General features: G+C 48.0%; 1 protein-coding gene across 1 annotated transcript; it reads right to left on the reverse strand.

Annotated features, from left to right (window-relative positions):
- Positions 1 to 1,255: 1,255 nt before the first annotated feature.
- Positions 1,256 to 27,843, reverse strand: LOC148154076 (uncharacterized). Its single transcript, XM_088016032.1, has 2 exons — positions 27,836 to 27,843; positions 1,256 to 5,433 (listed from the first exon to the last, which is right to left on the reverse strand). The coding sequence occupies exons 1-2, from the start codon at positions 27,841 to 27,843 to the stop codon at positions 1,275 to 1,277; spliced, it is 4,167 nt and encodes a 1,388-aa protein (XP_087872158.1). The 3' UTR covers positions 1,256 to 1,274.
- Positions 27,844 to 27,901: the final 58 nt, after the last annotated feature.

Consider the following 27,901-nt stretch of genomic DNA (forward strand, 5'->3'; position numbering starts at 1 on the left):
TGGTTGTGGTTGGAGCACTTGTGGTTGTGGTTAGAGCTGCGGTGGTTGTGGTCGGTGCTACTGTGGTTGTTGTTGGAGCTGCTTTGGTTGTGGTTGGAGCACTTGTGGTTGTGGTTGGAGCTGCAGTAGTTGTGGTTGGAGCAGTTGTGGTTGTGGTTGGAGCAACTGTTGTGGTGGTTGGAGTAGCAGCGGTTGTAATTGGAGCAGCTGTGGTTGTGGTTGGAGCTGCTGTTGTTGTGGTTGGAGGGGCTGTGGTTGTGGTTGGAGCACTTGTGGTTGTGGTTGGAGCTGCTGTGGTTGTGGTTGGAGGGGCTTTGGTTGTGGTTGGAGCACTTGTGGTTGTGGTTGGAGCTGCTGTAGTTGTGGTTGGAGCTCCTGTTGTTGTGTTTGGAGCTCCTGTAGTTGTGGTTGGAGCTGCTGTAGTTGTGGTTGGAGCAGCTGTTGTGGTGGGTGGAGTAGCAGTGGTTGTGGTTGGAGCAGCTGTGGATGTGGTAGGAGCTGCTGTTGTGGTGGTTGGAGCTGCTGTGGTTGTTGTTGGAGCTGCTGTAGTTGTGGTTGGAGCAGTTGTGGTTGTGGTTGGAGCAACTGTTGTGGTGGTTGGAGTAGCAGCGGTTGTAGTTGGAGCTGCTGTTGTTGTGGTTGGAGGGGCTGTGGTTGTGGTTGGAGCACTTGTGGTTGTGGTTGGAGCTGCTGTGGTTGTGGTTGGAGGGGCTTTGGTTGTGGTTGGAGCACTTGTGGTTGTGGTTGGAGCTGCTGTAGTTGTGGTTGGAGCTCCTGTTGTTGTGGTTGGAGCTCCTGTAGTTGTGGTTGGAGCTGCTGTAGTTGTGGTTGGAGCAACTGTTGTTGTTGGAGTAGCTGTGGTTGTGGTTGGAGCTGCTGTAGTTGTTGTGGGAGCTGCTGTGGTTGTGGTTGGAGCAACTGTTGTGGTGGTTGGAGTAGCAGTGGTTGTGGTTGGAGCTGCTGTGCTTGTGGTTGGAGCTGCTGTTGTTGTTGGAGCTGCAGTGGTTGTGGTTGGAGCAGATGTGGTTGTTGTTGGAGCTGCTGTGGTTGTCGTTGGAGCACTTGTGGTTGTGGTTGGAGACGCGGTGGTTGTGGTCGGTCCTACTGTTGTTGTTGTGGGAGCTGCTGTGGTTGTGGTTGGAGCAACTGTTGTTGTTGTGGGAGCTGCTGTGGTTGTAGGTGGAGCAGCTGTGGTTGTTGTTGGAGCAACTGTTGTGGTGGTTGGAGTAGCAGTGGTTGTGGGTGGAGCTGCTGTGGTTGTTGTTGGAGTTGCTTTAGTTGTGGTTGGTGCAGCTGTTGTTGTGGTTGAAGTAGCAGTGGTTGTTGTTGGAGCAGCTGTGGTTGTTGGAGCATCTGTTGTTGTGGTTGGAGTAGCAGTGGTTGTGGTTGGAGCTGCTGTGGTTGTGGTTGGAGCACTTGTGGTTGTGGTTAGAGCTGCGGTGGTTGTGGTCGGTGCTACTGTGGTTGTTGTTGGAGTGGCTGTAGTTGTGGTTGGAGCAGTTGTGGTTGTGGTTGCAGCAACTGTTGTGGTGGTTGGAGTAGCAGCGGTTGTAGTTGGAGCTGCTGTGGTTGTGGTTGGAGCTGCTGTTGTTGTGGTTGGAGGGGCTGTGGTTGTGGTTGGAGCACTTGTGGTTGTGGTTGGAGCTGCTGTGGTTGTGGTTGGAGGGGCTGTAGTTGTGGTTGGAGCACTTGTGGTTGTGGTTGGAGCTGCTATAGTTGTGGTTGGAGCTCCTGTTGTTGTGGTTGGAGCTCCTGTAGTTGTGGTTGGAGCTGCTGTAGTTGTGGTTGGAGCAGCTGTTGTTGTGGCTGGAGCAGCTGTTGTTGTGGTTGGAGCTGCTGTAGTTGTGGTTGGAGCTCCTGTTGTTGTGGTTGGAGGCGCAGTTGTTGTGGTTGGAGCATTTATGGTTGTGGTTGGAGCTGCTGTGGTTGTGGTTGGAGCTCCTGTTGTTGTGGTTGGAGCTCCTGTAGTTGTAGTTGGAGCTGCTGTAGTTGTGGTTGAAGCAGCTGTTGTAGTGGTTGGAACGGCTGTAGTTGTGGTTGGAGCAGATGTTGTGGCTGGAACACCTGGAGTTGTGGTTGGAACACCTGTAGTTGTGCTTGGAGCTCTTGTTGTTGTGATTGCAGCTGCTGTTGTAGTGGTTGGAGCCGCTGTTGTTGTGGTTGGAGCAGCTGTAGTTGTGGTTGGAGCAGCTAATGTTGTGGTTGAAGCCGCTGTGGTTGTGGTTGGAGCAGCAGATGTTGTGGTTGGAGTAGCCGTTGTGGTTGGAATTGCAGTGGTTGTGGTTGGAGCAGATGTTGTGGTTGGAGCCGCTGTAGTTGTGGTTGGAGCAGCTGTCGTTGTAGTTGGAGTAGCTGTTGTGGTGGGAGCTGCTGTGGTTGTGGTTGGAGCTCCTGTAGTTGTGGTTGTTGGAGCAGCTGTTGTTGTGATTGGAGTAGCAGTGGTTGTGGTTGGAGTAGCCGTTGTGGTTGGAATTGCAGTGGTTGTGGTTGGAGCAGATGTTGTCGTTGGAGCCGCTGTAGTTGTGGTTGGAGCAGCTGTCGTTGTAGTTGGAGTAGCTGTTGTGGTGGGAGTTGCTGTGGTTGTGGTTGGAGCTCCTGTAGTTGTGGTTGGAGCAGCTGTTGTTGTGGTTGGAGCTGCTGTAGTTGTGGTTGGAGCTGCTGTAGTTGTGGTTGGAGCAGCCAATGTTGTGGTTGGAGTAGCAGTGGTTGTGGTTGGAGCAGCTGTAGATGTGGTTGGAGCTGCTGTCGTTGTGGTTGGACTTGCCATTGTTGTGGTTGGAGCAGCCGTTGTTGTCGTTGGAGTAGCTGTGGTTGTGGTTGGAACACCTGTAGTTGTGGTTGGAACACCTGTAGTTGTGGTTGGAGCTGCTGTGGTTGTGGTTGGAGCTGCTGTGGTTGTGGATGGAGTAGCTGTAGTGGTTGTAGCACGTGTAGTTGTGGTTGTTGGAGCAGCTGTTGTTGTGATTGGAGTAGCAGTGGTTGTGGGTGGAGCTGCTGTGGTTGTTGTTGGAGTTGCTGTAGTTGTGGTTGTTGGAGCATCTGTTGTTGTGGTTGGAGTAGCAGTGGTTGTGGTTGGAGCTGCTGTGGTTGTGGTTGGAGCACTTGTGGTTGTGGTTGGAGCTGCTGTTGTGGTTGGAGCTGCTGTGGTTGTGGTTGGAGCTGCTGTGGTTGTGGATGGAGTAGCTGTAGAGGTTGTAGCAGCTGTAGTTGTGGTTGGAGCACTTGTGGTTGTGGTTGGAGCTGCTGTTGTGGTTGGAGCTGCTGTGGTTGTGGTTGGAGCTGCTGTGGCTGTGGATGGAGTAGCTGTAGTGGTTGTAGCAGCTGTAGTTGTGGTTGGAGCAGCTGTGGTTGTGGTTGGAGCTGCTGTAGTTGTTGTGGGAGCTGCTGTGGTTGTGGTTGGAGTAGCAGTGGTTGTGGTTGTAACTGCTGTGGTTGTGGTTGGAGCAGCTGTAGATGTGGTTGGAGCTGCTGTCGTTGTGGTTGGACTTGCCATTGTTGTGGTTGGAGCAGGCGTTGTTGTCGTTGGAGTAGCTGTGGTTGTGGTTGGAACACCTGTAGTTGTGGTTGGAACACCTGTAGTTGTGGTTGGAGCTGCTGTGGTTGTGTTTGGAGCTGCTGTGGTTGTGGATGGAGCAGCTGTAGTGGTTGTAGCACGTGTAGTTGTGGTTGTTGGAGCAGCTGTTGTTGTGATTGGAGTAGCAGTGGTTGTGGGTGGAGCTGCTGTGGTTGTTGTTGGAGTTGCTGTAGTTGTGGTTGTTGGAGCATCTGTTGTTGTGGTTGGAGTAGCAGTGGTTGTGGTTGGAGCTGCTGTGGTTGTGGTTGGAGCACTTGTGGTTGTGGTTGGAGCTGCTGTTGTGGTTGGAGCTGCTGTGGTTGTGGTTGGAGCTGCTGTAGTTGTTGTGGGAGCTGCTGTGGTTGTGGTTGGAGCAACTGTTGTGGTGGTTGGAGTAGCAGTGGTTGTGGTTGTAACTGCTGTGGTTGTGGTTGGAGCTGCTGTGGTTGTGGTTGGAGCTGTTGTGGTTGTTGTTGGAGTTGCAGTGGTTGTGGTTGGAGCACCTGTGGTTGTTGTTGGAGCTGCTGTGGTTGTGGTTGGAGCACTTGTTGTTGTGGTTGGAGCTGCGGTGGTTGTGGTCGGTGCTACTGTTGTTGTTGTGGGAGTTGCTGTGGTTGTGGTTGGAGCAACTGTTGTTGTTGTGGGAGCTGCTGTGGTTGTGGTTGGAGCAGCTGTGGTTGTTGTTGGAGCATCTGTTGTGGTGGTTGGAGTAGCAGTGGTTGTGGGTGGAGCTGCTGTTGTTGTGGTTGGAGCTGCTGTGGTTGTGGTTGGAGCTGCTGTGGCTGTGGTTGGAGCTGCTGTAGTTGTTGTGGGAGCTGCTGTGGTTGTGGTTGGAGCAACTGTTGTGGTGGTTGGAGTAGCAGTGGTTGTGGTTGTAACTGCTGTGGTTGTGGTTGGAGCTGCTGTGGTTGTGGTTGGAGCTGTTGTGGTTGTTGTTGGAGTTGCAGTGGTTGTGGTTGGAGCACCTGTGGTTGTTGTTGGAGCTGCTGTGGTTGTGGTTGGAGCACTTGTTGTTGTGGTTGGAGCTGCGGTGGTTGTGGTCGGTGCTACTGTTGTTGTTGTGGGAGTTGCTGTGGTTGTGGTTGGAGCAACTGTTGTTGTTGTGGGAGCTGCTGTGGTTGTGGTTGGAGCAGCTGTGGTTGTTGTTGGAGCATCTGTTGTGGTGGTTGGAGTAGCAGTGGTTGTGGGTGGAGCTGCTGTTGTTGTGGTTGGAGCTGCTGTGGTTGTGGTTGGAGCACTTGTGGTTGTGGTTGGAGCTGCTGTGGTTGTGGTTGGAACACTTGTGGTTGTGGTCGGTGCTACTGTGGTTGTTGTTGGACTGGCTGTAGTTGTGGTTGGAGCAGTTGTGGTTGTGGTTGGAGCAACTGTGGTTGTGGTTGGAGGTGCTGTTGTTGTTGTTGGAGGCGCTGTGGTTGTGGTTGGAGCACTTGTGGTTGTGGTTGGAGCTGTTGTGGTTGTGGTTGGAGGGGCTGTGGTTGTGGTTGGAGCACTTGTGGTTGTGGTTGGAGCTGTTGTAGTTGTAGTTGGAGCTGCTGTAGTTGTGGTTGGAGCAACTGTGGTTGTGGTTGGAGGTGCTGTTGTTGTTGTTGGAGGCACTGTGGTTGTGGTTGGAGCACTTGTGGTTGTGGTTGGAGCTGTTGTGGTTGTGGTTGGAGGGGCTGTGGTTGTGGTTGGAGCATTTGTGGTTGTGGTTGGAGCTGTTGTAGTTGTTGTTGGAGCTCCTGTTGTTGTGGTTGGAGCTCCTGTAGTTGTAGTTGGAGCTGCTGTAGTTGTGGTTGGAGCAGCTGTTGTGGTGGTTGTAGTGGCAGTGGTTGTGGTTGGAACAGCTGTTGTGGTTGGAGCTGCTGTGGTTGTGGTTGGTGCAATCGTGGTCGTTGATACTGTATTTGCAGTTTTACAGGAATATTAGTAATGAAGTATAGCATAATTCTGATCATTTAAAGAAAATCCTGGTAAATTTTTACTTTCATAGAAATTTCACAAATTTTGGTATTGACCTGAGAATACAGAATTACAGTTATTTACGGATGTATTTTACTTTGCTTACCATATTGTCCAATGACAACCGTTGACGCTTGCACTGAGAATTCATTTATGTTTGGTGCCTCATTGATTAAAACTTTTTCGATATTTTGATCACTAGGAACATCTGATGCTTGAAATTCGAGGTCCAGCGTGTTGATAACCGATCCCCTTCTGCAAATATAGAGAAAGAAAAACTAATGTATACAAAAGTCTCATTTAGAATACATAAATGTCTTTTTTTTATTTCAATACCTGAATGAGACAATTGTCAACCTCAAGAATGATGGAAATGCTTGTTTGTACAGGGGATTAAGCTGCAAAGAAATCATGTGAAATTAATTACTTGCTCTCTGTTATGACTCAGAATTTGAAATAGTACAAAGAAAAACAATGCTCATCTGATTTCAATTTAAGTTTTGAAAATTCATTGTATATTTTTATGACACTATTTTATTCCGGCAATGAAGCTGAAGTTCAAATATTCATATACTTTAAACACATCGCACCACAACTATTTATCTGGCCCTCGAGACTCTAGAGTAAGGCCAATAAAAGAGAATCAACCTTATAATAAAACAAATAAAGTTGTCCAACATTTTGTTTTTTGTTTATATCTAAGGCATGTTATTCATTGCACATTATAATATAAAAATTATTTTGCAAGTTAGCTATATGAAAAAAAAGTATCTTGATTTTAAATTATTTTTGGCTCAGTACAACAAATGTATTCTCAGTTATAAGAACATAATTTAGTGTCACTTTGTTTTAAATTGCTTGCGATAATTAGTCTGTTGGGTATTTTTCTCGAACCTAATAAAGAACCACAGACAACATATATGAATTTTAAGGCCAAAACTTTTGCAAAATCACAATAATACTGATGAACATTAGACTGAATATGAACTAAAGTAATAACAAAATGATAATACCAAAAAATATCTAACATAGTCAAATTTAGTAAATTCAATAAAAGTTGAATTTGGGTGTAGTAAAGTCAGTAAAAATCTGGATAAATATTTTTCTACTTATAATAAATGCTTGGTTATAAAAAGACAAAAACTTTTGTTGTTCCTAACGCTTACATTATGAGAAAATTATGTTAGTAATACATTTAACCTGATTTGAAAATCAAAAGTCTATGTTGATGGGCCAAATTTCTGTCATTCTCAAACTGCTTTTGAGGGCCACGCAAACAAGGACCAAGGATCACAAATTGCCCCAGGCTGCACTTAGGACACCCCTGCTTTAGAGGGCTATAAAAATCAAATAAGTTTTTCGCATTGTATCAAATTACAATCTGAAAATGTTAAATATTTAATTTTAAAACGTACTCATGATATAATGAGAAAGCTATAATTCAGTAATAGTTAATAGGCAGCTTTATCAATACAATTCATGATAACTGGCTCAATTGTATATACTTGCTCATTCTTACTAATTTAGGGTTCTGTTGCCTATCTGGATTCTAAAGCTGGACCTTATTGCTCCAATATGATAGTACCAGCACTCTAACACAATGAGATACTTATATACCAATAATATAGAATATAATGTGTTACCTGATCTGAAAAAAAATTACAAAACAGTGGAAGATTAACAAAATAAAACTTACACGATTCCACAAAAGTTGAGACCGTTGGTTGAAAGCAACTGAAGAATAAATTTCAAAATCGCTGTTAAAGGTATCATTAGGAGATCTAAAGGTCATCTGGCGTACAGCCGTGTTTATTTCAGTTGTACGAACGGTAGTTCTTGCTGTTGTAGAAATTGTGGTTGTGGTGAGAGCAGATGTTGTTGTGGTTGGAGCTACTGTGGTTGTGGTTGGAGTAGCAGTGGTTGTGGTTGGAGCCGCAGTAGTTGTGGTTGGAGCTACTGTGGTTGTGGTTGGAGTAGCTGTTGTGGTTGGAGTTGCTGTGGTTGTGGTTGGAGTTGCTGTGGTTGTGGTTGGAGCAGCAGTTGTTGTGGATGGAGCAGCAGTTGTTGTGGTTGGAGGTGCTGTAGTTGTAGTTGGAGTAGCTGTGGTTGTGGTTGGAGCCGCTGTAGTTGTGGTTGGAGTTGCTGTGGTTGTGGTTGGAGCAGCAGTTGTTGTGGATGGAGCAGCAGTTGTTGTGGTTGGAGGTGCTGTAGTTGTAGTTGGAGTAGCTGTGGTTGTGGTTGAAGCAGCCGTTGTTGTGGTTGGAGCAGCTGTAGTTGTGGTTGGAGCTCCTGTTGCTGTGGTTGGAGGCGCTGTTGTTGTGGATGGAGCAGCTGTAGTTGTGGTTGGAGCAGCTGTAGTTGTGGTTGGAGCTCCTGTTGTTGTGGTTGGAGCAGCTGTTGTAGTGGTTGGAGCCGCTGTTGTTGTGGTTGGAGCTGCTGTACTTGTGGTTGGAGCTGCTGTAGTTGTGGTTGGATCTGCCGTTGTTGTCGTTGGAGTAGCCGTGGTTGTGGTTGGAACACCTGGAGTTGTGCTTGGAGCTCCTGTTGTTGTTGTGGTTGGAGCTGCTGTAGTTGTGGTTGGAGCTGCTGTAGTTGTGGTTGGAGCTGCTGTAGTTGTGGTTGGAGCTCCTGTTGTTGTGGTTGGAGCAGCCGTTGTTGTGCTTGGAGCAGCCGTTGTTGTGGTTGGAGCAGCTGTTGTTGTGGTTGGAGCTGCTGTAGTTGTGGTTGGAGCTGCTGTTGTAGTGGTTGGAGCAGCTGTTGTTGTGGTTGGAGCTGCTGTAGTTGTGGTTGCAGTACCTGTAGTGCTGGTTGGAGCTACTGCGGTTGTGGTTGGAGTAGCTGTTGTGGTTGGATTTGCTGAGGTTGTGGTTGGAGCTCCTGTTGTTGTGGTTGGAGCTCCTGTAGTTGTGGTTGGAGCTGCTGTAGTTGTGGTTGGAGCTGCTGTAGTTGTGGTTGGAGCAGCTGTTGTTGTGGTTGGAGTAGCTGTTGTGGTTGAAGCTGCTGTAGTCGTGGTTGGAGATGCTGTAGTTGTGGTTGGAGCTCCTGTTGTTGTGGTTGGAGCCGCTGTAGTTGTGGTTGGAGCTCCTGTTGTTGTGGTTGGAGCCGCTGTAGTTGTGGATGGAGCAGCTGTAGTTGTGGTTGGAGTAGCTATTGTTGAGGTTGGAGCTGCTGTGGTTGTGGTTGGAGCAGCTGTAGTTGTGGTTGGAGCAGCTGTAGTTGTGGTTGGAGCAGCTGTCGTTGTAGTTGGAGTAGCTGTTGTGGTTGGAGCAGCCGTTGTTGTCGTTGTAGTAGCAGTGGGTGTGGTTGGAACACCTGTAGTTGTGGTTGGAACCCCTGTAGTTGTGGTTGGAGCTGCTGTAGTTGTAGTTGGAGTTGCTGTAGATGTGGTTGGAGCAGCTGTTGTTGTGGTTGGAGCTGCTGTACTTGTGGTTGGAGCTGCTGTAGTTGTGGTTGAAGCTCCTGTTGTTGTGGTTGGAGCCGCTGTAGTTGTGGTTTGAGCAGCTGTAGTTGTGGTTGGAGCAGCAGTTGTTGTGGTTGGAGTCGCTGTTGTTGTGGTTGAAGCAGCTGTTGTAGTGGTTGGAGCCGCTGTAGTTGTGGTTGGAGCTGCCGTTGTTGTCGTTGGAGTAGCCGTGGTTGTGGTTGGAACACCTGTAGTTGTGCTTGGAGCTCCTGTTGTTGTTATGGTTGGAGCTGCTGTAGTTGTGGTTGCAGCACCTGTAGTGCTGGTTGGAGCTCCTGTTGTTGTGGTTGGAGCTCCTGTAGTTGTGATTGGAGCTGCTGTAGTTGTGGTTGGAGCAGCTGTTGTTGTGGTTGGAGCAGCTGTTGTTGTGGTTGGAGCTGCTGTAGTTGTCGTTGGAGCTGCTGTAGTTGTGGTTGGAGCTCCTGTTGTTGTGGTTGGAGGCGCAGTTGTTGTGGTTGGAGCATCTGTTGTAGTGGTTGGAGCCGCTGTAGGTGTAGTTGGAGCAGCTGTAGTTGTGGTTGGAGCAGCAGTTGTTGTGGTTGGAGGTGCTGTTGTAGTGGTTGGAGCCGCTGTAGTTGTGGATGGAGCCGCTGTAGTTGTGGTTGGAGCTGCCGTTGTTGTCATTGGAGTAGCCGTTGTGGTTGGAATTGCAGTGGTTGTGGTTGGAGCAGATGTTGTGGTTGGACCACCTGTAGTTGTGCTTGGAGCTCCTGTTGTAGTGGTTGGAGCTGCTGTTGTAGTGGTTGGAGCCGCTGTAGTTGTGGTTGGAGCAGCTGTAGTTGTGGTTGGAGCAGCTATTGTTGTGGTTGGAGCCACTGTGGTTGTGGTTGGAGCAGCTGTAGTTGTGGTTGGAGTAGCTATGGTTGTGGTTGGAGCCGCTGTGGTTGTGGTTGGAGCAGCAGTTGTTGTGGTTGGAGTAGCGGTTGTGGTTGGAATTGCAGTGGTTCTGGTTGGAGCAGATGTTGTGGTTGGAGCCGGTGTAGTTGTGGTTAGAGCAGCTGTAGTTGTGGTTGGAGCAGATGTCGTTGTAGTTGGAGTAGCTGTTGTGGTTGGAGTTGCTGTGGTTGTGGTTGGAGCTCCTGTAGTTGTGGTTGGAGCAGCTGTTGTTGTGGTTGGAGCTGCTGTAGTTGTGGTTGGAGCAGCCGATGTTGTGGTTGGAGTAGCAGTGGTTGTGGTTGGAGCTGCTGTAGATGTGGTAGGAGCTGCTGTTGTGGTGGTTGGAGCTGCTGTGGTTGTTGTTGGAGCTGCTGTAGTTGTGGTTGGAGCAGCTGTAGTTGTGGTTGGAGTAGCTATGGTTGTGGTTGGAGCCGCTGTGGTTGTGGTTGGAGCAGCAGTTGTTGTGGTTGGAGTAGCGGTTGTGGTTGGAATTGCAGTGGTTGTGGTTGGAGCAGATGTTGTGGTTGGAGCCGGTGTAGTTGTGGTTAGAGCAGCTGTAGTTGTGGTTGGAGCAGATGTCGTTGTAGTTGGAGTAGCTGTTGTGGTTGGAGTTGCTGTGGTTGTGGTTGGAGCTCCTGTAGTTGTGGTTGGAGCAGCTGTTGTTGTGGTTGGAGCTGCTGTAGTTGTGGTTGGAGCAGCCGATGTTGTGGTTGGAGTAGCAGTGGTTGTGGTTGGAGCAGCTGTAGATGTGGTTGGAGCTGCTGTGGATGTGGTAGGAGCTGCTGTTGTGGTGGTTGGAGCTGCTGTGGTTGTTGTTGGAGCTGCTGTAGTTGTGGTTGGAGCAGCTGTTGTTATGGTTGGTGCAGCTGTAGTTGTGGTTGGAGTAGCCGTTGTTGTTGTTGGAGTAGCAGTGGTTGTGGTTGAAACACCTGTAGTTGTGGTTGGAACACCTGTAGTTGTTGTAGGAGCTGCTGTAGTTGTAGTTGGAGCTCCTGTTGTTGTGGTTGGAGCTCCTGTTGTTGTGGTTGGAGGCACTGTTGTTGTGGTTGGAGCAGATGTTGTAGTGGTTGGAGCCGCTGTAGTTGTGGTTGGAGTAGCCGTTGTGGTTGGAATTGCTGTGGTTGTGGTTGGAGCAGATGTTGTGGTTGGAGCCGCTGTTGTTGTGGTTAGAGCAGTTGTAGTTGTGGTTGGAGCAGCTGTCGTTGTAGATGGAGTAGCTGTTGTGGTTGGAGTTGCTGTGGTTGTGGTTGGAGCAGCAGTTGCTGTGGTTGGAGCAGATGTTGTTGTGGTTGGAGCCGCTGTAGTTGTGGTTGGAGCTCCTGTAGTTGTGGTTGGAGCCGCTGTTGTTGTGGTTGGAGCTGCTGTAGTTGTGGTTGGAGCAGCCGATGTTGTGGTTGGAGTAGCAGTCGTTGTGGTTGGAGCAGCTGTAGATGTGGTTGGAGCCGCTGTTGTTGTGGTTGGAGCTGCTGTAGTTGTGGTTGGAGCAGCCGATGTTGTGGTTGGAGTAGCAGTCGTTGTGGTTGGACTTGCCGTTGTTGTGGTTGGAGCAGCCGTTGTTGTCGTTGGAGTAGCAGTGGTTGTGGTTGGAACACCTGTAGTTGTGGTTGGAACACCTGTAGTTGTGGTTGGAGCTGCTGTAGTTGTAGTTGGAGCTGCTGTAATTGTGGTTGGAGCAGCTGTTGTTGTGGTTGGAGCTGCTGTACTTGTGGTTGGAGCTGCTGTAGTTGTGGTTGGAGCTCCTGTTGTTGTGGTTAGAGCCACTGTAGTTGTGGTTGGAGCAGCAGTTGTTGTGGATGGAGCTGCTGTTGTTGTGGTTGGAGCAGCTGTTGTTGTGGTTGGAGTAGCCGTTGTGGTTGGACTTGCTGTGGTGGTGGTTTGAGCAGATGTTGTTGTTGGAGCCGCTGTAGTTGTGGTTAGAGCAGCTGTAGTTGTGGTTGGAGCTGCCGTTGTTGTTGTTGGAGTAGCAGTGTTTGTGGTTGGAGCTGCCGTAGTTGTGGTTGGAGCTCCTGTTGTTGTGGTTGGAGGCACTGTTGTTGTGGTTGGAGCAGATGTTGTAGTGGTTGGAGCCGCTGTAGTGGTGGTTGGAGCAGCTGTTGTTGTGGTTGGAGCCGCTGTTGTTGTGGTTGGAGCTGCTGTAGTTGTGGTTGGAGCAGCCGATGTTGTGGTTGGAGTAGCAGTCGTTGTGGTTGGAGCTGCTGTCGTTGTGGTTGGACTTGCCGTTGTTGTGGTTGGAGCAGCCGTTGTTGTCGTTGGAGTAGCAGTGGTTGTGGTTGGAACTCCTGGAGTTGTGGTTGGAGCTGCCGTAGTTGTGGTTGGAGCTCCTGTTGTTGTGGTTGGAGGCACTGTTGTTGTGGTTGGAGCAGATGTTGTAGTGGTTGGAGCCGCTGTAGTGTTGGTTGGAGCAGCTGTTGTTGTGGTTGGAGCCGCTGTAGTTGTGGTTGGAGCTCCTGTAGTTGTGGTTGGAGCAGCTGTTGTTGTGGTTGGAGCTGCTGTAGTTGTGGTTGGAATTGCAGTGGTTGTGGTTGGAGCAGATGTTGTGGTTGGAGCCGGTATAGTTGTGGTTAGAGCAGCTGTAGTTGTGGTTGGAGCAGATGTCGTTGTAGTTGGAGTAGCTGTTGTGGTTGGAGTTGCTGTGGTTGTGGTTGGAGCTCCTGTAGTTGTGGTTGGAGCAGCTGTTGTTGTGGTTGGAGCTGCTGTAGTTGTGGTTGGAGCAGCTGATGTTGTGGTTGGAGTAGCAGTGGTTGTGGTTGGAGCAGCTGTAGATGTGGTTGGAACTGCTGTGGATGTGGTAGGAGCTGCTGTTGTGGTGGTTGGAGCTGCTGTGGTTGTTGTTGGAGCTGCTGTAGTTGTGGTTGGAGCAGCTGTTGTTATGGTTGGTGCAGCTGTAGTTGTGGTTGGAGTAGCCGTTGTTGTCGTTGGAGTAGCAGTGGTTGTGGTTGGAACACCTGTAGTTGTGGTTGGAACACCTGTAGTTGTTGTAGGAGCTGCTGTAGTTGTAGTTGGAGCTCCTGTTGTTGTGGTTGGAGCTCCTGTTGTTGTGGTTGGAGGCACTGTTGTTGTGGTTGGAGCAGATGTTGTAGTGGTTGGAGCCGCTGTAGTTGTGGTTGGAGTAGCCGTTGTGGTTGGAATTGCTGTGGTTGGAGCAGATGTTGTGGTTGGAGCCGCTGTTGTTGTGGTTAGAGCAGTTGTAGTTGTGGTTGGAGCAGCTGTCGTTGTAGATGGAGTAGCTGTTGTGGTTGGAGTTGCTGTGGTTGTGGTTGGAGCAGCAGTTGCTGTGGTTGGAGCAGATGTTGTTGTGGTTGGAGCCGCTGTAGTTGTGGTTGGAGCTCCTGTAGTTGTGGTTGGAGCCGCTGTTGTTGTGGTTGGAGCTGCTGTAGTTGTGGTTGGAGCAGCCGATGTTGTGGTTGGAGTAGCAGTCGTTGTGGTTGGAGCAGCTGTAGATGTGGTTGGAGCCGCTGTTGTTGTGGTTGGAGCTGCTGTAGTTGTGGTTGGAGCAGCCGATGTTGTGGTTGGAGTAGCAGTCGTTGTGGTTGGACTTGCCGTTGTTGTGGTTGGAGCAGCCGTTGTTGTCGTTGGAGTAGCAGTGGTTGTGGTTGGAACACCTGTAGTTGTGGTTGGAACACCTGTAGTTGTGGTTGGAGCTGCTGTAGTTGTAGTTGGAGCTGCTGTAATTGTGGTTGGAGCAGCTGTTGTTGTGGTTGGAGCTGCTGTACTTGTGGTTGGAGCTGCTGTAGTTGTGGTTGGAGCTCCTGTTGTTGTGGTTAGAGCCACTGTAGTTGTGGTTGGAGCAGCAGTTGTTGTGGTTGGAGCAGCTGTTGTTGTGGTTGGAGTAGCCGTTGTGGTTGGACTTGCTGTGGTGGTGGTTTGAGCAGATGTTGTTGTTGGAGCCGCTGTAGTTGTGGTTAGAGCAGCTGTAGTTGTGGTTGGAGCTGCCGTTGTTGTTGTTGGAGTAGCAGTGTTTGTGGTTGGAGCTGCCGTAGTTGTGGTTGGAGCTCCTGTTGTTGTGGTTGGAGGCACTGTTGTTGTGGTTGGAGCAGATGTTGTAGTGGTTGGAGCCGCTGTAGTGGTGGTTGGAGCAGCTGTTGTTGTGGTTGGAGCAGCTGTTGTTGTGGTTGGAGCCGCTGTTGTTGTGGTTGGAGCTGCTGTAGTTGTGGTTGGAGCAGCCGATGTTGTGGTTGGAGTAGCAGTCGTTGTGGTTGGAGCTGCTGTCGTTGTGGTTGGACTTGCCGTTGTTGTGGTTGGAGCAGCCGTTGTTGTCGTTGGAGTAGCAGTGGTTGTGGTTGGAACTCCTGGAGTTGTGGTTGGAGCTGCCGTAGTTGTGGTTGGAGCTCCTGTTGTTGTGGTTGGAGGCACTGTTGTTGTGGTTGGAGCAGATGTTGTAGTGGTTGGAGCCGCTGTAGTGGTGGTTGGAGCAGCTGTTGTTGTGGTTGGAGCCGCTGTTGTTGTGGTTGGAGCTGCTGTAGTTGTGGTTGGAGCAGCCGATGTTGTGGTTGGAGTAGCAGTCGTTGTGGTTGGAGCTGCTGTCGTTGTGGTTGGACTTGCCGTTGTTGTGGTTGGAGCAGCCGTTGTTGTCGTTGGAGTAGCAGTGGTTGTGGTTGGAACTCCTGGAGTTGTGGTTGGAGCTGCCGTAGTTGTGGTTGGAGCTCCTGTTGTTGTGGTTGGAGGCACTGTTGTTGTGGTTGGAGCAGATGTTGTAGTGGTTGGAGCCGCTGTAGTGGTGGTTGGAGCAGCTGTTGTTGTGGTTGGAGCCGCTGTAGTTGTGGTTGGAGCTCCTGTAGTTGTGGTTGGAGCAGCTGTTGTTGTGGTTGGAGCTGCTGTAGTTGTGGTTGGAGCAGCTGATGTTGTGGTTGGAGTAGCAGTGGTTGTGGTTGAAGCCGCTGTAGATGTTGTTGGAGGTACAGTGGATGTGTTTGGAGATGCTGTTGTTGTGATTGGAGCTGCAGTAGTTGTGGTTACAGCACCTGTAGTGGTGGTTGGAGCTGCTGTGGTTGTGCTTGGAGTAGCTGTTGTGGTTGGAGTTGCTGTGGTTGTAGTTGGAGCTGCTGTAGTTGTTGTTGGAGCAGCCGATGTTGTGGTTGGAGCTCCTGTAGTTGTGGTTGGAGCAGCTGTTGTTGTGGTTGGAGCTGCTGTTGTTGTTGTTGGAGCAGTTGTTGTTGTTGTTGTTGGAGCTACAGTGGTTGTGGTTGGAGATGCTGTTGTTGTGGTTGGAGCTGCAGTAGTTGTGGTTACAGCACCTGTAGTGGTGGTTGGAGCTGCTGTGGTTGTGGTTGGAGTAGCTTTTGTGGTTGGAGTGGCAGTGGTTGGAGTTGCCGTTGTGGTTGGAGCAGCCGTTGTGGTTGGAGCAGCAGTTGTTGTGGTTGGAGTCTCTGTAATAATTTTTTAGTTAGTAAAAATGCCACAGTTTAGAGGAACAAATAAACAATACATTTTTTTAAGTTTGTTTCTTTGAATTTATTCATCATTTTACTACATTTTCATACTAATTAAAGTTTGGTTGATGTTTTCTACAAACACTGAAGTGATGTAACTCAATTCCATTATAACTTCTAATCTTCATAAACATTTCAGTGGTTGTTTTTTATTTTCATTTGTCTCACAAATATTTGATTTTCTTGAATGTATTATTTTTGCCTTACCTGGGTTGCTGACAGAAACGGTCGATGGAACTATGTTAAATTCGTTAATATTTGAAGCCTCGTTAACCAAAGTCTCGGAGATAAGTGTATCATTAGGAGTAGATGATGACTGAAATTCCAGGTCCACAGAGTTGATGATTGATCCCTCACTGGAAAAGTGTAGTACAGTTAGTTAACGTCTACAAGTGCCTTACAATGATGTTTATTCTTGGGCAAACTTCAAAGAAATTACCTGAATTTCATAGCTCCAGTCTTTTGGAATGAGGAGAATGCTCTTCTGAAGAGTTGGTCAAGCTACATGAAAAAAAAAGTATATATATATTCATATATATATATATATATATGGTACTGTTATTAAAAACAGTAATACAATACATGGAAATTGATGGAAATTGTTATGTGAGTAAGAAGGGTAAACATACACGATTCCTGATGTGTGCAGAACGTGTTTGGAATACTGATGTTGATGAGTCTTCCAAATCTGAGGTGAAATTTTCATAAGATGTAAAAGTCAGCAACCTTATTAATGCTGGAGCTCCAGTGATTGTGGTTGGAGCTGCTGTTGGTGTAGTAGATAGAGCTGCTGTTGTTGTGGTTGGAGAATCAGTAGTTGTTGGTGCATGTGTGGTTGTAGTTTGTGGAGCTGTTGTGCTTGGAGCTGTGCTGGTTGTGGTTGGAGAACCAGTGGTTGTGGTTGGAGCTGCTGTTGTGGTTGGAGCCGTGGTGGTTGTGGTTGGAGCTGTTGTTGGGGTTGGAGCTGCTGTGGTTGTGGTTGGAGCAGCTGTTGTGGTGGTTGGAGCTGCTGTGGTTGTGGTTGGAGCAGAAGTTGTTGTGGTTGATGCAGCTGTGGTTGTGGTTGGGGGTCCTGTTGTTGTGGTTGGGGCAGCTGTTGTTGTGGTTGGAGCCGTTGTGGTTGTAGTTGGAGCAGCTGTGGTTGTGGTTGGAGTTGCTGTGATTGTAGTTGGAGCTGCTGTAGTTGTGGTTGGAGCACTTGTGGTTGTGGTTGGTGCTGCTGTGGTTGTGGTTGAAGGTCCTGTTGTTGTGGTTGGGGCAGCTGATGTTGTGGTTGGAGATGCTGTTGTTGTGGTTGCAGCTGCTGTGGTTGTGGTTGAAGCAGAAGTTGTTGTGGTTGGTGCAGCTGTGGTTGTGGTTGGAAGTTCTGTTGTTTTGGTTGGAGTTGCTGTGGTTGTAGTTGGAGCTGCTGTAGTTGTGGTTGGAGAATTTGTGGTTGTGGTTGGTCCTGCTGTGGTTGTAGTTGGAGATGCTGTTGTTGTGGTTGGAGGTGCTGTTGTTGTGGTTGTAGCTGCTGTGGTTGTGGTTGGAGCAGCTGTGGTTGTGGTTGGAGCAGCTGTAGTTGTGGTTGGAGAAGAAATTGGTTTGGTTGGTGCAGCTGTTGTTGTGGTTGGAGCAGAAGTTGTTGTGGTTGGTGCAGCTGTGGTTTTGGTTGTAGGTCCTGTTGTTGTGGTTGGAGGTGCTGTTGTTGTGGTTGGAGCCGTTGTAGTTGTGGTAGGAGCACTTGTGGTTGTGGTTGGTGCTGCTGTGGTTGTGGTTGGAGCTCCTGTTGTTGTGGTTGGGGCAGTTGTAGTTGTGGTTGGAGCTTCTGTGGTGGTGGTTGGTGCAGCTGTTGTTATGGTTGGAGCAGAAGTTGTTGTGGTCAGTGAAGCTGTGGTTGTGGTTGGAGCTGCTGTAGTTGTAGTTGGAGCTGCTGTAGTTGTGGTTGGAGCCTTTGTGGTTGTGGTTGGAGCAGCTGTTGTGGTTGGAGCAGCTGTTGTGGTTGGAGCAGCTGTTTTTGTGGTTGGAGCTTCTGTGGTTGTGGTTGGTGCAGCTGTTGTTGTGGTTGGTGCTTCTGTGGTTGTGGTTGGTGCTTCTGTGGTTGTGGTTGGTGCAGCTGTGGTTGTGGTTGGAGCTGTTGTGGTTGTGGTTGGAGCTGTTGTGGTTGTGGTTAGAGCTCCTGTTGTTGTGGTTGGATTAGAGGTTGTTGTGGTTGGTGCATCTGTTATTGTGGTTGGAGGTCCTGTTGTTGTGGTTGGGGCAGCTGTTGTTGTGGTTGGAGCCGCTGTTGTTGTGGTTGGAGGTGCTGTTGTTGTGGTTGGAGCCGTTGTAGTTGTGGTTGGAGCACTTGTGGTTGTGATTTGTGCTGCTGTGGTTGTGGTTGGTGCAGCTGTTGTTGTGGTTGGAGCGCCTGTTGTTGTAGTTGGAGCAGAAGTTGTTGTGATTGGTGCTGCTGTGGTTGTGGTTGGAGCTTCTGTTGTGGTGGTTGGTGCAGCTGTTGTTGTGGTTGGTGCAGCTGTGGTTGTGGTTGGAGCTGTTGTGGTTGTGGTCGGAGCAGCTGTTGTTGTAGTTGGAGCTTCTGTGGCTGTGGTTGGTGGAGCTGTGGTTGTGGTTAGAGCTCCTGTTGTTGTGGTTGGAGCAGAGGTTGTTGTGGTTGGTGCAGCTGTTGTTGTGGTTGGAGCCGCTGTTGTTGTGGTTGGAGCCGCTGTTGTTGTGGTTGGAGCTCCTGTTGTTGTGGTTGGAGGAGAAGTTGTTGTAGTTGGAGGAGCTGTGGTTGTGGTTGGAGCAGCTGTGGTTGTGATTGGAGCTGCTCTTGTTGTTGTTGGAGCAGCTGTGGTTGTAGTTGGAGCTGCTGTTGTTGTTGTTGGAGCAGCTGTTGTTGTTGTTGAAGCTGCTGTGGTTGTAGTTGGAGCTGCTGTTGTTGTGGTTGGAGGAGAAGTTGTTGTAGTTGGAGCAGCTGTGGTTGTGGTTGGAGCTGCTGTTGTTGTTGTTGGAGCAGCTGTTGTTGTTGTTGGAGCTGCTGTGGTTGTAGTTGGAGCTGCTGTTGTTGTGGTTGGAGGAGAAGTTGTTGTAGTTGGAGCAGCTGTGGTTGTGGTTAGAGCTGCTGTAGTTGTTGTTGGAGCAGCTGTTGTTGTTGTTGGAGCAGCTGTTGTTGTGGCTGTAGCCGCTGTAGTTGTGGTTGGAGCTTCTGTGGTTGTAGTTGGAGCTGCTGTTGTAGTGGTTGGAGCAGTTGTTGTTGTGGTTGGAGCTGCTGTGGTTGTAGTTGGAGCTGCTGTTGTAGTGGTTGGAGCAGTTGTTGTTGTGGTTGGAGCTGCTGTGGTTGTAGTTGGAGCTGCTGTTGTAGTGGTTGGAGCAGTTGTTGTTGTGGTTGGAGCTGCTGTGGTTGTAGTTGGAGCTGCTGTTGTTGTGGTTGGAGCTGTTGTTGTAGGAGCTGCTGTTGTAGTGGTTGGAGGAGCTGTTGTTGTGGTTTGAACCGTTGTAGTTGATGGAGTTGATGTTGTTGTGGTTGGAGCAGCTGTGGTTGTGGCTGGAGCTCCTGTTGTAGTGGTTGGAGGAGAAGTTGTTGTAGTTGGAGCAGCTGTGGTTGTGGTTAGAGCTGCTGTAGTTGTTGTTGGAGCAGCTGTTGTTGTTGTTGGAGCAGCTGTTGTTGTGGCTGGAGCCGCTGTAGTTGTGGTTGGAGCTTCTGTGGTTGTAGTTGGAGCTGCTGTTGTAGTGGTTGGAGCAGTTGTTGTTGTGGTTGGAGCTGCTGTGGTTGTAGTTGGAGCTGCTGTTGTAGTGGTTGGAGCAGTTGTTGTTGTGGTTGGAGCTGCTGTGGTTGTAGTTGGAGCTGCTGTTGTTGTGGTTGGAGCTGTTGTTGTTGGAGCTGCTGTGGTTGTGGTTGGAGCTCCTGTTTTTGTGCTTGGAAGTGCTGTTGTTGTGGTTGGAGCCGTTGTGGTTGTGGTTGGTGCAGCTGTGGTTGTGGTTGGAGCAGCTGTGGTTGTGGTTGGAGCTGCTGTAGTTGTTGTGGTTGGAGCAGCTGTTGTTGTTGGAGCAGCTGTTGTTGTGGCTGGAGCCGCTGTTGTTGTTGTTGGAGCTTCTGTGGTTGTGGTTGGAGCAGAAGTTGTTGTGGTTAGTGCTGCTGTGGTTGTGGTTGGAGCAACTGTTGTGGTTGGTGCTGCTGTGGTTGTGGTTGGAGCTGCTGTGGTTGTGGTTGGTGCAGCTGTGGTGGTGGTTGGAGCTCCTGCTGTTGTGGTTGGAGCTGCTGTGGTTGTGGTTGGAGTCTCTGTAATATTTATTTTAGTTAGTATGAGGGCATAGTTTAGAAGAACAAATAAACAATAATTTTTTTAAAGTTTGTTCTTTGAATTCATTCATCATTTTACTACATTTTCATACTAATTAAAGTTTGGTTGATGTTTTCTACAAACACTGAAGTGATGTAACTCAATTCCATTATAACTTCTAATCTTCATAAATATTTCAGTGGTTGTTTTTTATTTTCATTTGTCTCACAAATATTTGATTTTCTTGAATGTATTATTTTTGCCTTACCTGGGTTGCTGACAGAAACGGTCGATGGAACTATGTTAAATTCGTTAATATTTGAAGCCTCGTTAACCAAAGTCTCGGAGATAAGTGTATCATTAGGAGTAGATGATGACTGAAATTCCAGGTCCACAGAGTTGATGATTGATCCCTCACTGTAAAAGTGTAGTACAGTTAGTTAACGTCTTCAAGTGCCTTACAATGAAGTTTATTCTTGGGCAAACTACAAAGATATTACCTGAACATAATGTCTGCCACCCTTAAGAAGGAAGGTAGTGCTCTTTTGAAGAGTGGCCCGAGCTACAAAAAAAGAATTTAAAGTATGTTAGGTTTAAGACAATTGTTCTTTTTTTTTTCCAGAATATCACTTACTAAAACATTAGTATAATTAAAGCATTTTGTTTAAATGTTTTCGGAGGAAATCAAACAAAGTTCTTTAAATAGTTCAAATGATTTTGTGTGTTACTGGAGGAAATTTAAGACCATATTCTAGATAAGCAATAAGCTTGATAATCTTTAGGAGATTTCTATGTCTTTCTTTAAATTGTAAAAAACTTACAATTTTTTACAATTACTATTTTTACTATTACTATTACTATTTTTAGTTTGCACAGATATGCAAAAAAGCCTTTATAATGAAAAAGTTATGAAATTCTGCAGCAAAAATCAATTTTCAAACTCACAATGGAAACTTAGTAAGAATTGTCAACATACACTATTTTTAATGTTTTCAGAGCGTTGTTGGAATGCTGATGATAATGGGTTTTTCAACTCCGAAGTAAATGTTTCATTAGACCTAAAGGTCAGTTGCCGTATTAATGTTGGAGCTGCTGTAGTTGATGTTGGAGCAACAGAAGTTGTTGTAGGAGTACCACTATTTGTGGTTGGAACGTTAGTGGTTGTGGTTGAAGCACTCGTGGTTGTGGTTGGAGCAGCTGTTGTTGTGGTTGGAGCTCCTTTTGTTGTGGTTGGAGGAGAAGTTGTTGTAGTTGGAGGAGCTGTGGTTGTAGATTGAGGAGCTGTTGTGGTTGGAGCCGGTGTTGTTGTGGTTGGAGCTCCTGTTGTTGTGGTTGGAGGAGAAGTTGTTGTAGTTGGAGGAGCTGTGGTTGTGGTTGGAGCAGCAGTGGTTGTGGTTGGAGGAGAAGTTGTTGTAGTTGGAGGTGCTGTTGTTGTGGTTTGAGCTGTTGTTGTGGGTGGAGCTGCTGTGGTTGTGGTTGGAGCAGTTGTTGTTGGAGCTGCTGTGGTTGTAGTGGGAGCAGCAGTTGTTGTGGTTGGAGCTGCTGTTGTTGTGGTTGGAGCAGCTGTTGTTGTGGTTGCATGAGAAGTTGTTGTGGTTGGAGCCGCTGTTGTTGTGGTTTGAACCGTTGTAGTTGATGGAGTTGATGTTGTTGTGGTTGGAGCAGCTATGGTTGTGGTTGGAGCTCCTGTTGTGGTTGGAGGAGAAGTTGTTGTAGTTGGAGCAGCTGTGGTTGTGGTTGGAGCTGCTGTAGTTGTTGTTGGAGCAGCTGTGGTTGTTGTTGGAGCAGCTGTTGTTGTGGCTGGAGCAGCTGTAGTTGTGGTTGGAGCTGCTGTGGTTGTGGTTGGAGCAGCTGCTGTTGTAGTGGTTGGAGCAGTTGTTGTAGTTGGAGCTGCTGTTGTTGTGGTTGGAGCAGTTGTTGTTGGAGCTGCTGTGGTTGTGGTTGGAGCTGCTGTGGTTGTGGTTGGAGCCGCTGTGGTTGTGGTTGGAGCAGCTGTTGTTGTGGTTGGGGCAGCTGTTGTTGTGGTTGGAGCCGCTGTTGTTGTGGTTGGAGCTGCTGTGGTTGTGGTTGGAGCAGCTGTTGTTGTGGTTGGAGCTTCTGTGGTTGTGGTTGGAGCAGCTGTGGTTGTGGTTGGAACTCCTATTGTTGTGATTAGAGGAGAAGTTGTTGTGGTTGGAGGAGGTGTTGTTGTGGTTGGAGCAGCTGTTGTTGTGGTTGGAGGTGCTGTTGTTGTGGTTTGAGCTGTTGTTGTGGGTGGAGCTGCTGTGGTTGTGGTTGGAGCAGTTGTTGTTGGAGCTGCTGTGGTTGCGGTTGGAGCTGCTGTGGTTGTAGTTGGAGCTGCTATGGTTGTGGTTGGAGCAGCAGTTGTTGTGGTTGGAGCTGCTGTTGTTGTGGTTGGAGCAGCTGTTGTTGTGGTTGGAGCAGAAGTTGCTGTGCTTGGAGCTCCTGTTGTTGTGGTTGGAGCTGCTGTGGTTGTGGTTGGAGCAGCTGTTGTTGTGGTTGGAGCTTCTGTGGTTGTGGTTGGTGCAGTTGTGGTTGTGGTTTGAGCTCCTGTTGTTGTGATTGGAGGAGAAGTTGTTGTGGTTGGAGGAGCCGTTGTGGTTGGAGCAGCTGTTGTTGTGGTTTTAGCTGCTGTGGTGGTGGTTGGAGGTGCTGTGGGAGTGGTTGGAGGTGCTGTTGTTGTGGTTGGAGCTGCTGTGGTTGTTGTTGCAGCAATTGTGGTTGTGGATGGAGCTGCTGTGGTTGTGGTTGAAGGAGCTGTGGTTGTGGTTGGAGCAGCTGTTGTTGTGGTTGGAGCAGCTGTTGTGGTTGGAGGAGAAGTTGTTGTAGTTGGAGGAGCTGTTGTTGTTGGAGCAGCTGTTGTTGTGGCTGGAGCTGCTGTTGTTGTTGGAGCTGCTGTGGTTGTGGTTGGAGCCGCTGTGGTTGAGGTTGGAGCAGATGTTGTTGTGGTTGGACGTGCTGTGGTTGTAGTTGGAGCTGCTGTTGTTGTGGTTGGAGCAGTTGTTGTTGGAGCTGCTGTGGTTGTGGTTGGAGCTGCTGTGGTTGTGGTTGGAGCCGCTGTGGTTGTGGTTGGAGCAGCTGTTGTTGTGGTTGGGGCAGCTGTTGTTGTGGTTGGAGCCGCTGTTGTTGTGGTTGGAGCTGCTGTGGTTGTGGTTGGAGCAGCTGTTGTTGTGGTTGGAGCTTCTGTGGTTGTGGTTGGAGCCGCTGTTGTTGTGGTTGGAGCTGCTGTGGTTGTGGTTGGAGCAGCTGTGGTTGTGGTTGGAACTCCTATTGTTGTGATTAGAGGAGAAGTTGTTGTGGTTGGAGGAGGTGTTGTTGTGGTTGGAGCAGCTGTTGTTGTGGTTGGAGGTGCTGTTGTTGTGGATTGAGCTGTTGTTGTGGGTGGAGCTGCTGTGGTTGTGGTTGGAGCAGTTGTTGTTGGAGCTGCTGTGGTTGCGGTTGGAGCTGCTGTGGTTGTAGTTGGAGCTGCTATGGTTGTGGTTGGAGCAGCAGTTGTTGTGGTTGGAGCTGTTGTTGTTGTGGTTGGAGCAGCTGTTGTTGTGGTTGGAGCAGAAGTTGCTGTGCTTGGAGCTCCTGTTGTTGTGGTTGGAGCTGCTGTTGTTGTGGTTGGAGCAGCTGTTGTTGTGGTTGGAGCTTCTGTGGTTGTGGTTGGTGCAGTTGTGGTTGTGGTTTGAGCTCCTGTTGTTGTGATTGGAGGAGAAGTTGTTGTGGTTGGAGGAGCCGTTGTGGTTGGAGCAGCTGTTGTTGTGGTTAGAGATGCTGTTGTTGTGGTTTTAGCTGCTGTGGTGGTGGTTGGAGGTGCTGTGGTTGTGGTTGGAGCAGCTGTTGTTGTGGTTGGAGCAGCTGTTGTGGTTGGAGGAGAAGTTGTTGTAGTTGGAGGAGCTGTTGTTGTTGGAGCAGCTGTTGTTGTGGCTGGAGCTGCTGTTGTTGTGGTTGTAGCAGTTGTTGTTGGAGCTGTTGTGGTTGTGGTTGGAGCCGCTGTTGTTGAGGTTGGAGCAGATGTTGTTGTGGTTTGAGGAGCTGTTGTTGTGGTTGGAGCCGCTGTTGTTGCGGTTGGAGGTGCTGTGGTTGTGGTTGGAGCTGCTGTGGTTGGAGCAGATGTTGTGGTTGGTGCAGCTGTTGTTGTGGTTGGAGCAGAAGTTGTTGTGGTTGGAGCTGCTGTGGTTCTGGTTGGAGCTGCTGTGGTTGTAGTTGGAGCTGCTGTAGTTGTGGTTGGAGTACTTGTGGTTGTGGTTGGAGCTGCTGTGGTTGTGGTTGGAGCTGCTGTGGTTGTGGTTGGAGCAGAAGTTGTGGTTGGAGCAGAAGTTGTGGTTGGTGCAGCTGTTGTTGTGGTTGGAGCAGAAGTTGTTGTGGTTGGAGCTGCTGTGGTGGTAGTTGTGGTTGGAGCAGAAGTTGTGGTTGGTGCAGCTGTTGTTGTGGTTGGAGCAGAAGTTGTTGTGGTTGGAGCTGCTGTGGTGGTAGTTGTGGTTGGAGCAGAAGTTGTGGTCTGTGCAGATGTTGTTGTGGTTGGAGCAGAAGTTGTGGTTGGTGCAGCTGTTGTTGTGGTTGGAGCAGATGTTGTTGTGGTTGGAGCACTAGTGGTTGTGGTTGGAGCTGCTGTGGTTGTGGTTGGAGCTGCTGTGGTTGTGGTTGGAGCAGCTGTTGTTGTGGTTGGAGCTGCTGTTGTTGTGGTTGGAGCAGCTGTTGTTGTGGTTGGAGCAGCTGTTGTTGTGGTTGGAGCAGAAGTTGCTGTGCTTGGAGCTCCTGTTGTTGTGGTTGGAGCTGCTGTGGTTGTGGTTGCAGCACTTGTGGTTGTGGTTGGAGCAGCTGTTGTTGTGGTTGGAGCAGCTGTTGTTGTGGTTGGAGCAGAAGTTGCTGTGCTTGGAGCTCCTGTTGTTGTGGTTGGAGCTGCTGTGGTTGTGGTTGCAGCACTTGTGGTTGTGTTTGGAGCTGCTGTGGTTGTGGTTGGAGCAGCTGTTGTTGTGGTTGGAGCTTCTGTGGTTGTGGTTGGTGCAGTTGTGGTTGTGGTTTGAGCTCCTGTTGTTGTGATTGGAGGAGAAGTTGTTGTGGTTGGAGGAGCCGTTGTGGTTGGAGCAGCTGTTGTTGTGGTTAGAGATGCTGTTGTTGTGGTTGGAGCTGCTGTGGTTGTTGTTGCAGCAATTGTGGTTGTGGATGGAGCTGCTGTGGTTGTGGTTGAAGGAGCTGTGGTTGTGGTTGGAGCAGCTGTTGTTGTGGTTGGAGCAGCTGTTGTTGTGGTTGGAGGAGAAGTTGTTGTAGTTGGAGGAGCTGTTGTTGTGGTTTGAGGAGCTGTTGTTGTTGGAGCAGCTGTTTTTGTGGTTGGAGCTGCTGTTGTTGTGGTTGTAGCAGTTGTTGTTGGAGCTGCTGTGGTTATGGTTGGAGCTGCTGTGGTTGTAGTTGGAGCTGCTGTTGTTGTGGTTGGAGCAGTTGTTGTTGGAGCTGCTGTGGTTGTGGTTGGAGCTGCTATGGTTGTGGTTGGAGCCGCTGTGGTTGAGGTTGGAGCAGATGTTGTTGTGGTTTGAGGAGCTGTTGTTGTGGTTGGAGCAGCTGTTGTTGTGGTTGGAGGTGCTGTGGTTGTGGTTGGAGCTGCTGTGGTTGGAGCAGAAGTTGTTGTGCTTGGAGCTTCTGTTGTTGTGGTTGGAGCTGCTGTGGTTGGAGTAGAAGTTGCTGTGGTTGGAGCAGATGTTGTGGTTGGTGCAGCTGTTGTGGTTGGAGCAGAAGTTGTTGTGGTTGGAGCTGCTGTGGTTCTGGTTGGAGCTGCTGTGGTTGTAGTTGGAGCTGCTGTAGTTGTGGTTGGAGTACTTGTGGTTGTGGTTGGAGCTGCTGTGGTTGTGGTTGGAGCTGCAGTGGTGGTAATTGTGGTTGGAGCAGAAGTTGTGGTTGGAGCAGAAGTTGTGGTTGGTGCAGCTGTTGTTGTGGTTGGAGCAGAAGTTGTTGTGGTTGGAGCTGCTGTGGTGGTAGTTGTGGTTGGAGCAGAAGTTGTGGTTGGTCCAGCTGTTGTTGTGGTTGGAGCAGAAGTTGTGGTTGGAGCAGAAGTTGTTGTGGTTGGAGCTGCTGTGGTGGTAGTTGTGGTTGGAGCAGAAGTTGTGGTCTGTGCAGCTGTTGTTGTGGTTGGAGCAGAAGTTGTGGTTGGTGCAGCTGTGGTTGTGGTTGGAGCTGCTGTGGTTGTAGTTGGAGCTGCTGTAGTTGTGGTTGGTGCAGCTGTGGTTGTGGTTGGAGCTCCTGTTGTTGTGGTTGGAGCAGCTGTAGTTGTTGTTGGAGGCGCTGTTGTTGTGGTTGGAGCAGCTGTGGTTGTGGTTGGAGCAGCTGTGGTTGTGGTTGGAGGTGATGTTGTTGTGGTTGGAGCTGCTGTGGTTGTGGTTGGAGCTGCTGTGGTTGTGTTTGGAGCTGCTCTGGTTGTTGTTGGAGCCGCTGTTGTTGTGGTTGGAGCCGCTGTTGTTGTTGTTGGAGCTGCTGTTGTTGTTCTTGGAGCTGCTGTGGTTGTGGTTGGAGGTGATGTTGTTGTGGTTGGAGGTGATGTTGTTGTGGTTGGAGCAGCTGTGGTTGTGGTTGGAGCTGCTGTTGTTGTTGTTGGAGCTGCTGTGGTTGTGGTTGGAGGTGATGTTGTTGTGGTTGGAGGTGATGTTGTTGTGGTTGGAGCAGCTGTGGTTATGGTTGGAGGAGTTGTATTTGTTGTCGAAGTTGTAGTCGTGGTTGGAACTGCTGTTGTTACAGTGAGTGTGGTTGCAATTGGAACAGCTGTAGTTTGTACTGGAATAGCTGTTGTAGTTTCTGTAACAACCACAGTTGTTAAGTGAGGGTCTGTAGTTGTGTCTGACGTGGCAACAACTGCTGTCGTTGTGTCTGGAGTAGTCTTGGCTGTGTTTGGAGCTGCTGTGCTTGTCATTGACGTCACTTCATTTGTTGTTGTATTAGTAGTTGTCATGGTCGGAGGATTTGTAGAGTTTTGTGCAGTCATCATCTTCTGAGCTGCTTATTTTTTAGAGTGGAAACATTTTAAATAATCAATATTTGCATCATATGCTGTTGTATTTAGGCTCTGAATTTGTAATGTCATACGTACCTGTTAGTATTAGTAGTAGTGGTAACACTTTTTCAGGACCCATACTTTTTCAATCTTAATGCTGTAAATTTAGGCAAAACAAACAACTCATTCAAACGTTAGTGAATCAGGGAAATATTCCATCAGTACTTAATATCATTTAACATAGAGACATTTCGGTAACACTTTATTTGAATGGGGGTGAGTAAGACTGACATGACACTTTCATTAACATGACATAACACATGTCATGAACATGAATAAGCCTTCATGAATATTTATGACTGTTGTCATAAAGCGTCATTCGGTTAGTTATGACACTTTTAATACAAAGTTAACATTGTTCAAAATGTCTTTGTTATGACAACTTGACATTAACCAAGAAATCATTATTGATATAAATTTGTTATAAAAGTATTACTGATTGCACTTTAAACTTTACCTTTAATAACATAAAGTTACCTGATTTTTAAACAGTAATGATTTCTTGGTTAATGTCAAATTGTCATAACAAAGACATTTTGAATAATGTCACCTTTGTATTAAAAGTGTCATAATTTACCGAATGACGTTTTATGACAATAGTCATAAATATTCATGAAGACGTATTCATGTTCATGACAGGTGTTATGTCATGTTTATGACAGTGTCATGACAGTCTTATTCATCCCCCTTCAAAGAGAGTGTTACCGACATTTCCAAGTCACAAAGACTTGGAAATAGTAGAAATATCTGCTTTCCTATTCACATGTATTCACCTATACTAATGCTTGCTTAATTTAGGCTGTCAAGTCATTTTATTAAATACAGAAATGGTTATGGTAATTAAAAACATATAAGTAAGCTTTATTATTATTCATAGCAATTTTTGAGACTTTCGTACAATTTATAATATTCTAAAATTCAATTATAAATGTGGTGATGTATTTAGTGTAATTTTTCAAAACACTTATGTAGCTTTTCAACTCCAGCAGTTTCACTATGTAAGTTTCAGTAAGCTGCAAAGATGATGGCCACATGCAGCTTCAGATTAGCAATTGGTAAAAATCATTCAAAATTAAAAAAAAAAAAAAAAGAGGTATGACTGAGCTATATTTTCATTAATCTTTGCTTCAGATTTTTTTGAATATATGTTTATAATTTAGAAAGTGAAAAAAAATTCAACTTTGAAACATATTTTTAACTGCAATTTTTTATTTTTTTTTTATTTTTTATAAATGTATGTGAAATGTCACAAAATTGACTACACTGCTTCTTAGAACAGAATTGGCTTCTCTGTACTGCACTTATGCTCACCTCGGCATACTCAGTACTTTAATTGTCTCCAATTACTGGACAGTTTGAATAATTTTCTGATTAATT

This window comes from Poecilia mexicana, unplaced genomic scaffold (assembly GCF_051168715.1).
Source record: "Poecilia mexicana isolate PSO_F unplaced genomic scaffold, ASM5116871v1 scaffold_18, whole genome shotgun sequence".
Classification (NCBI taxonomy): domain Eukaryota; kingdom Metazoa; phylum Chordata; class Actinopteri; order Cyprinodontiformes; family Poeciliidae; genus Poecilia; species Poecilia mexicana.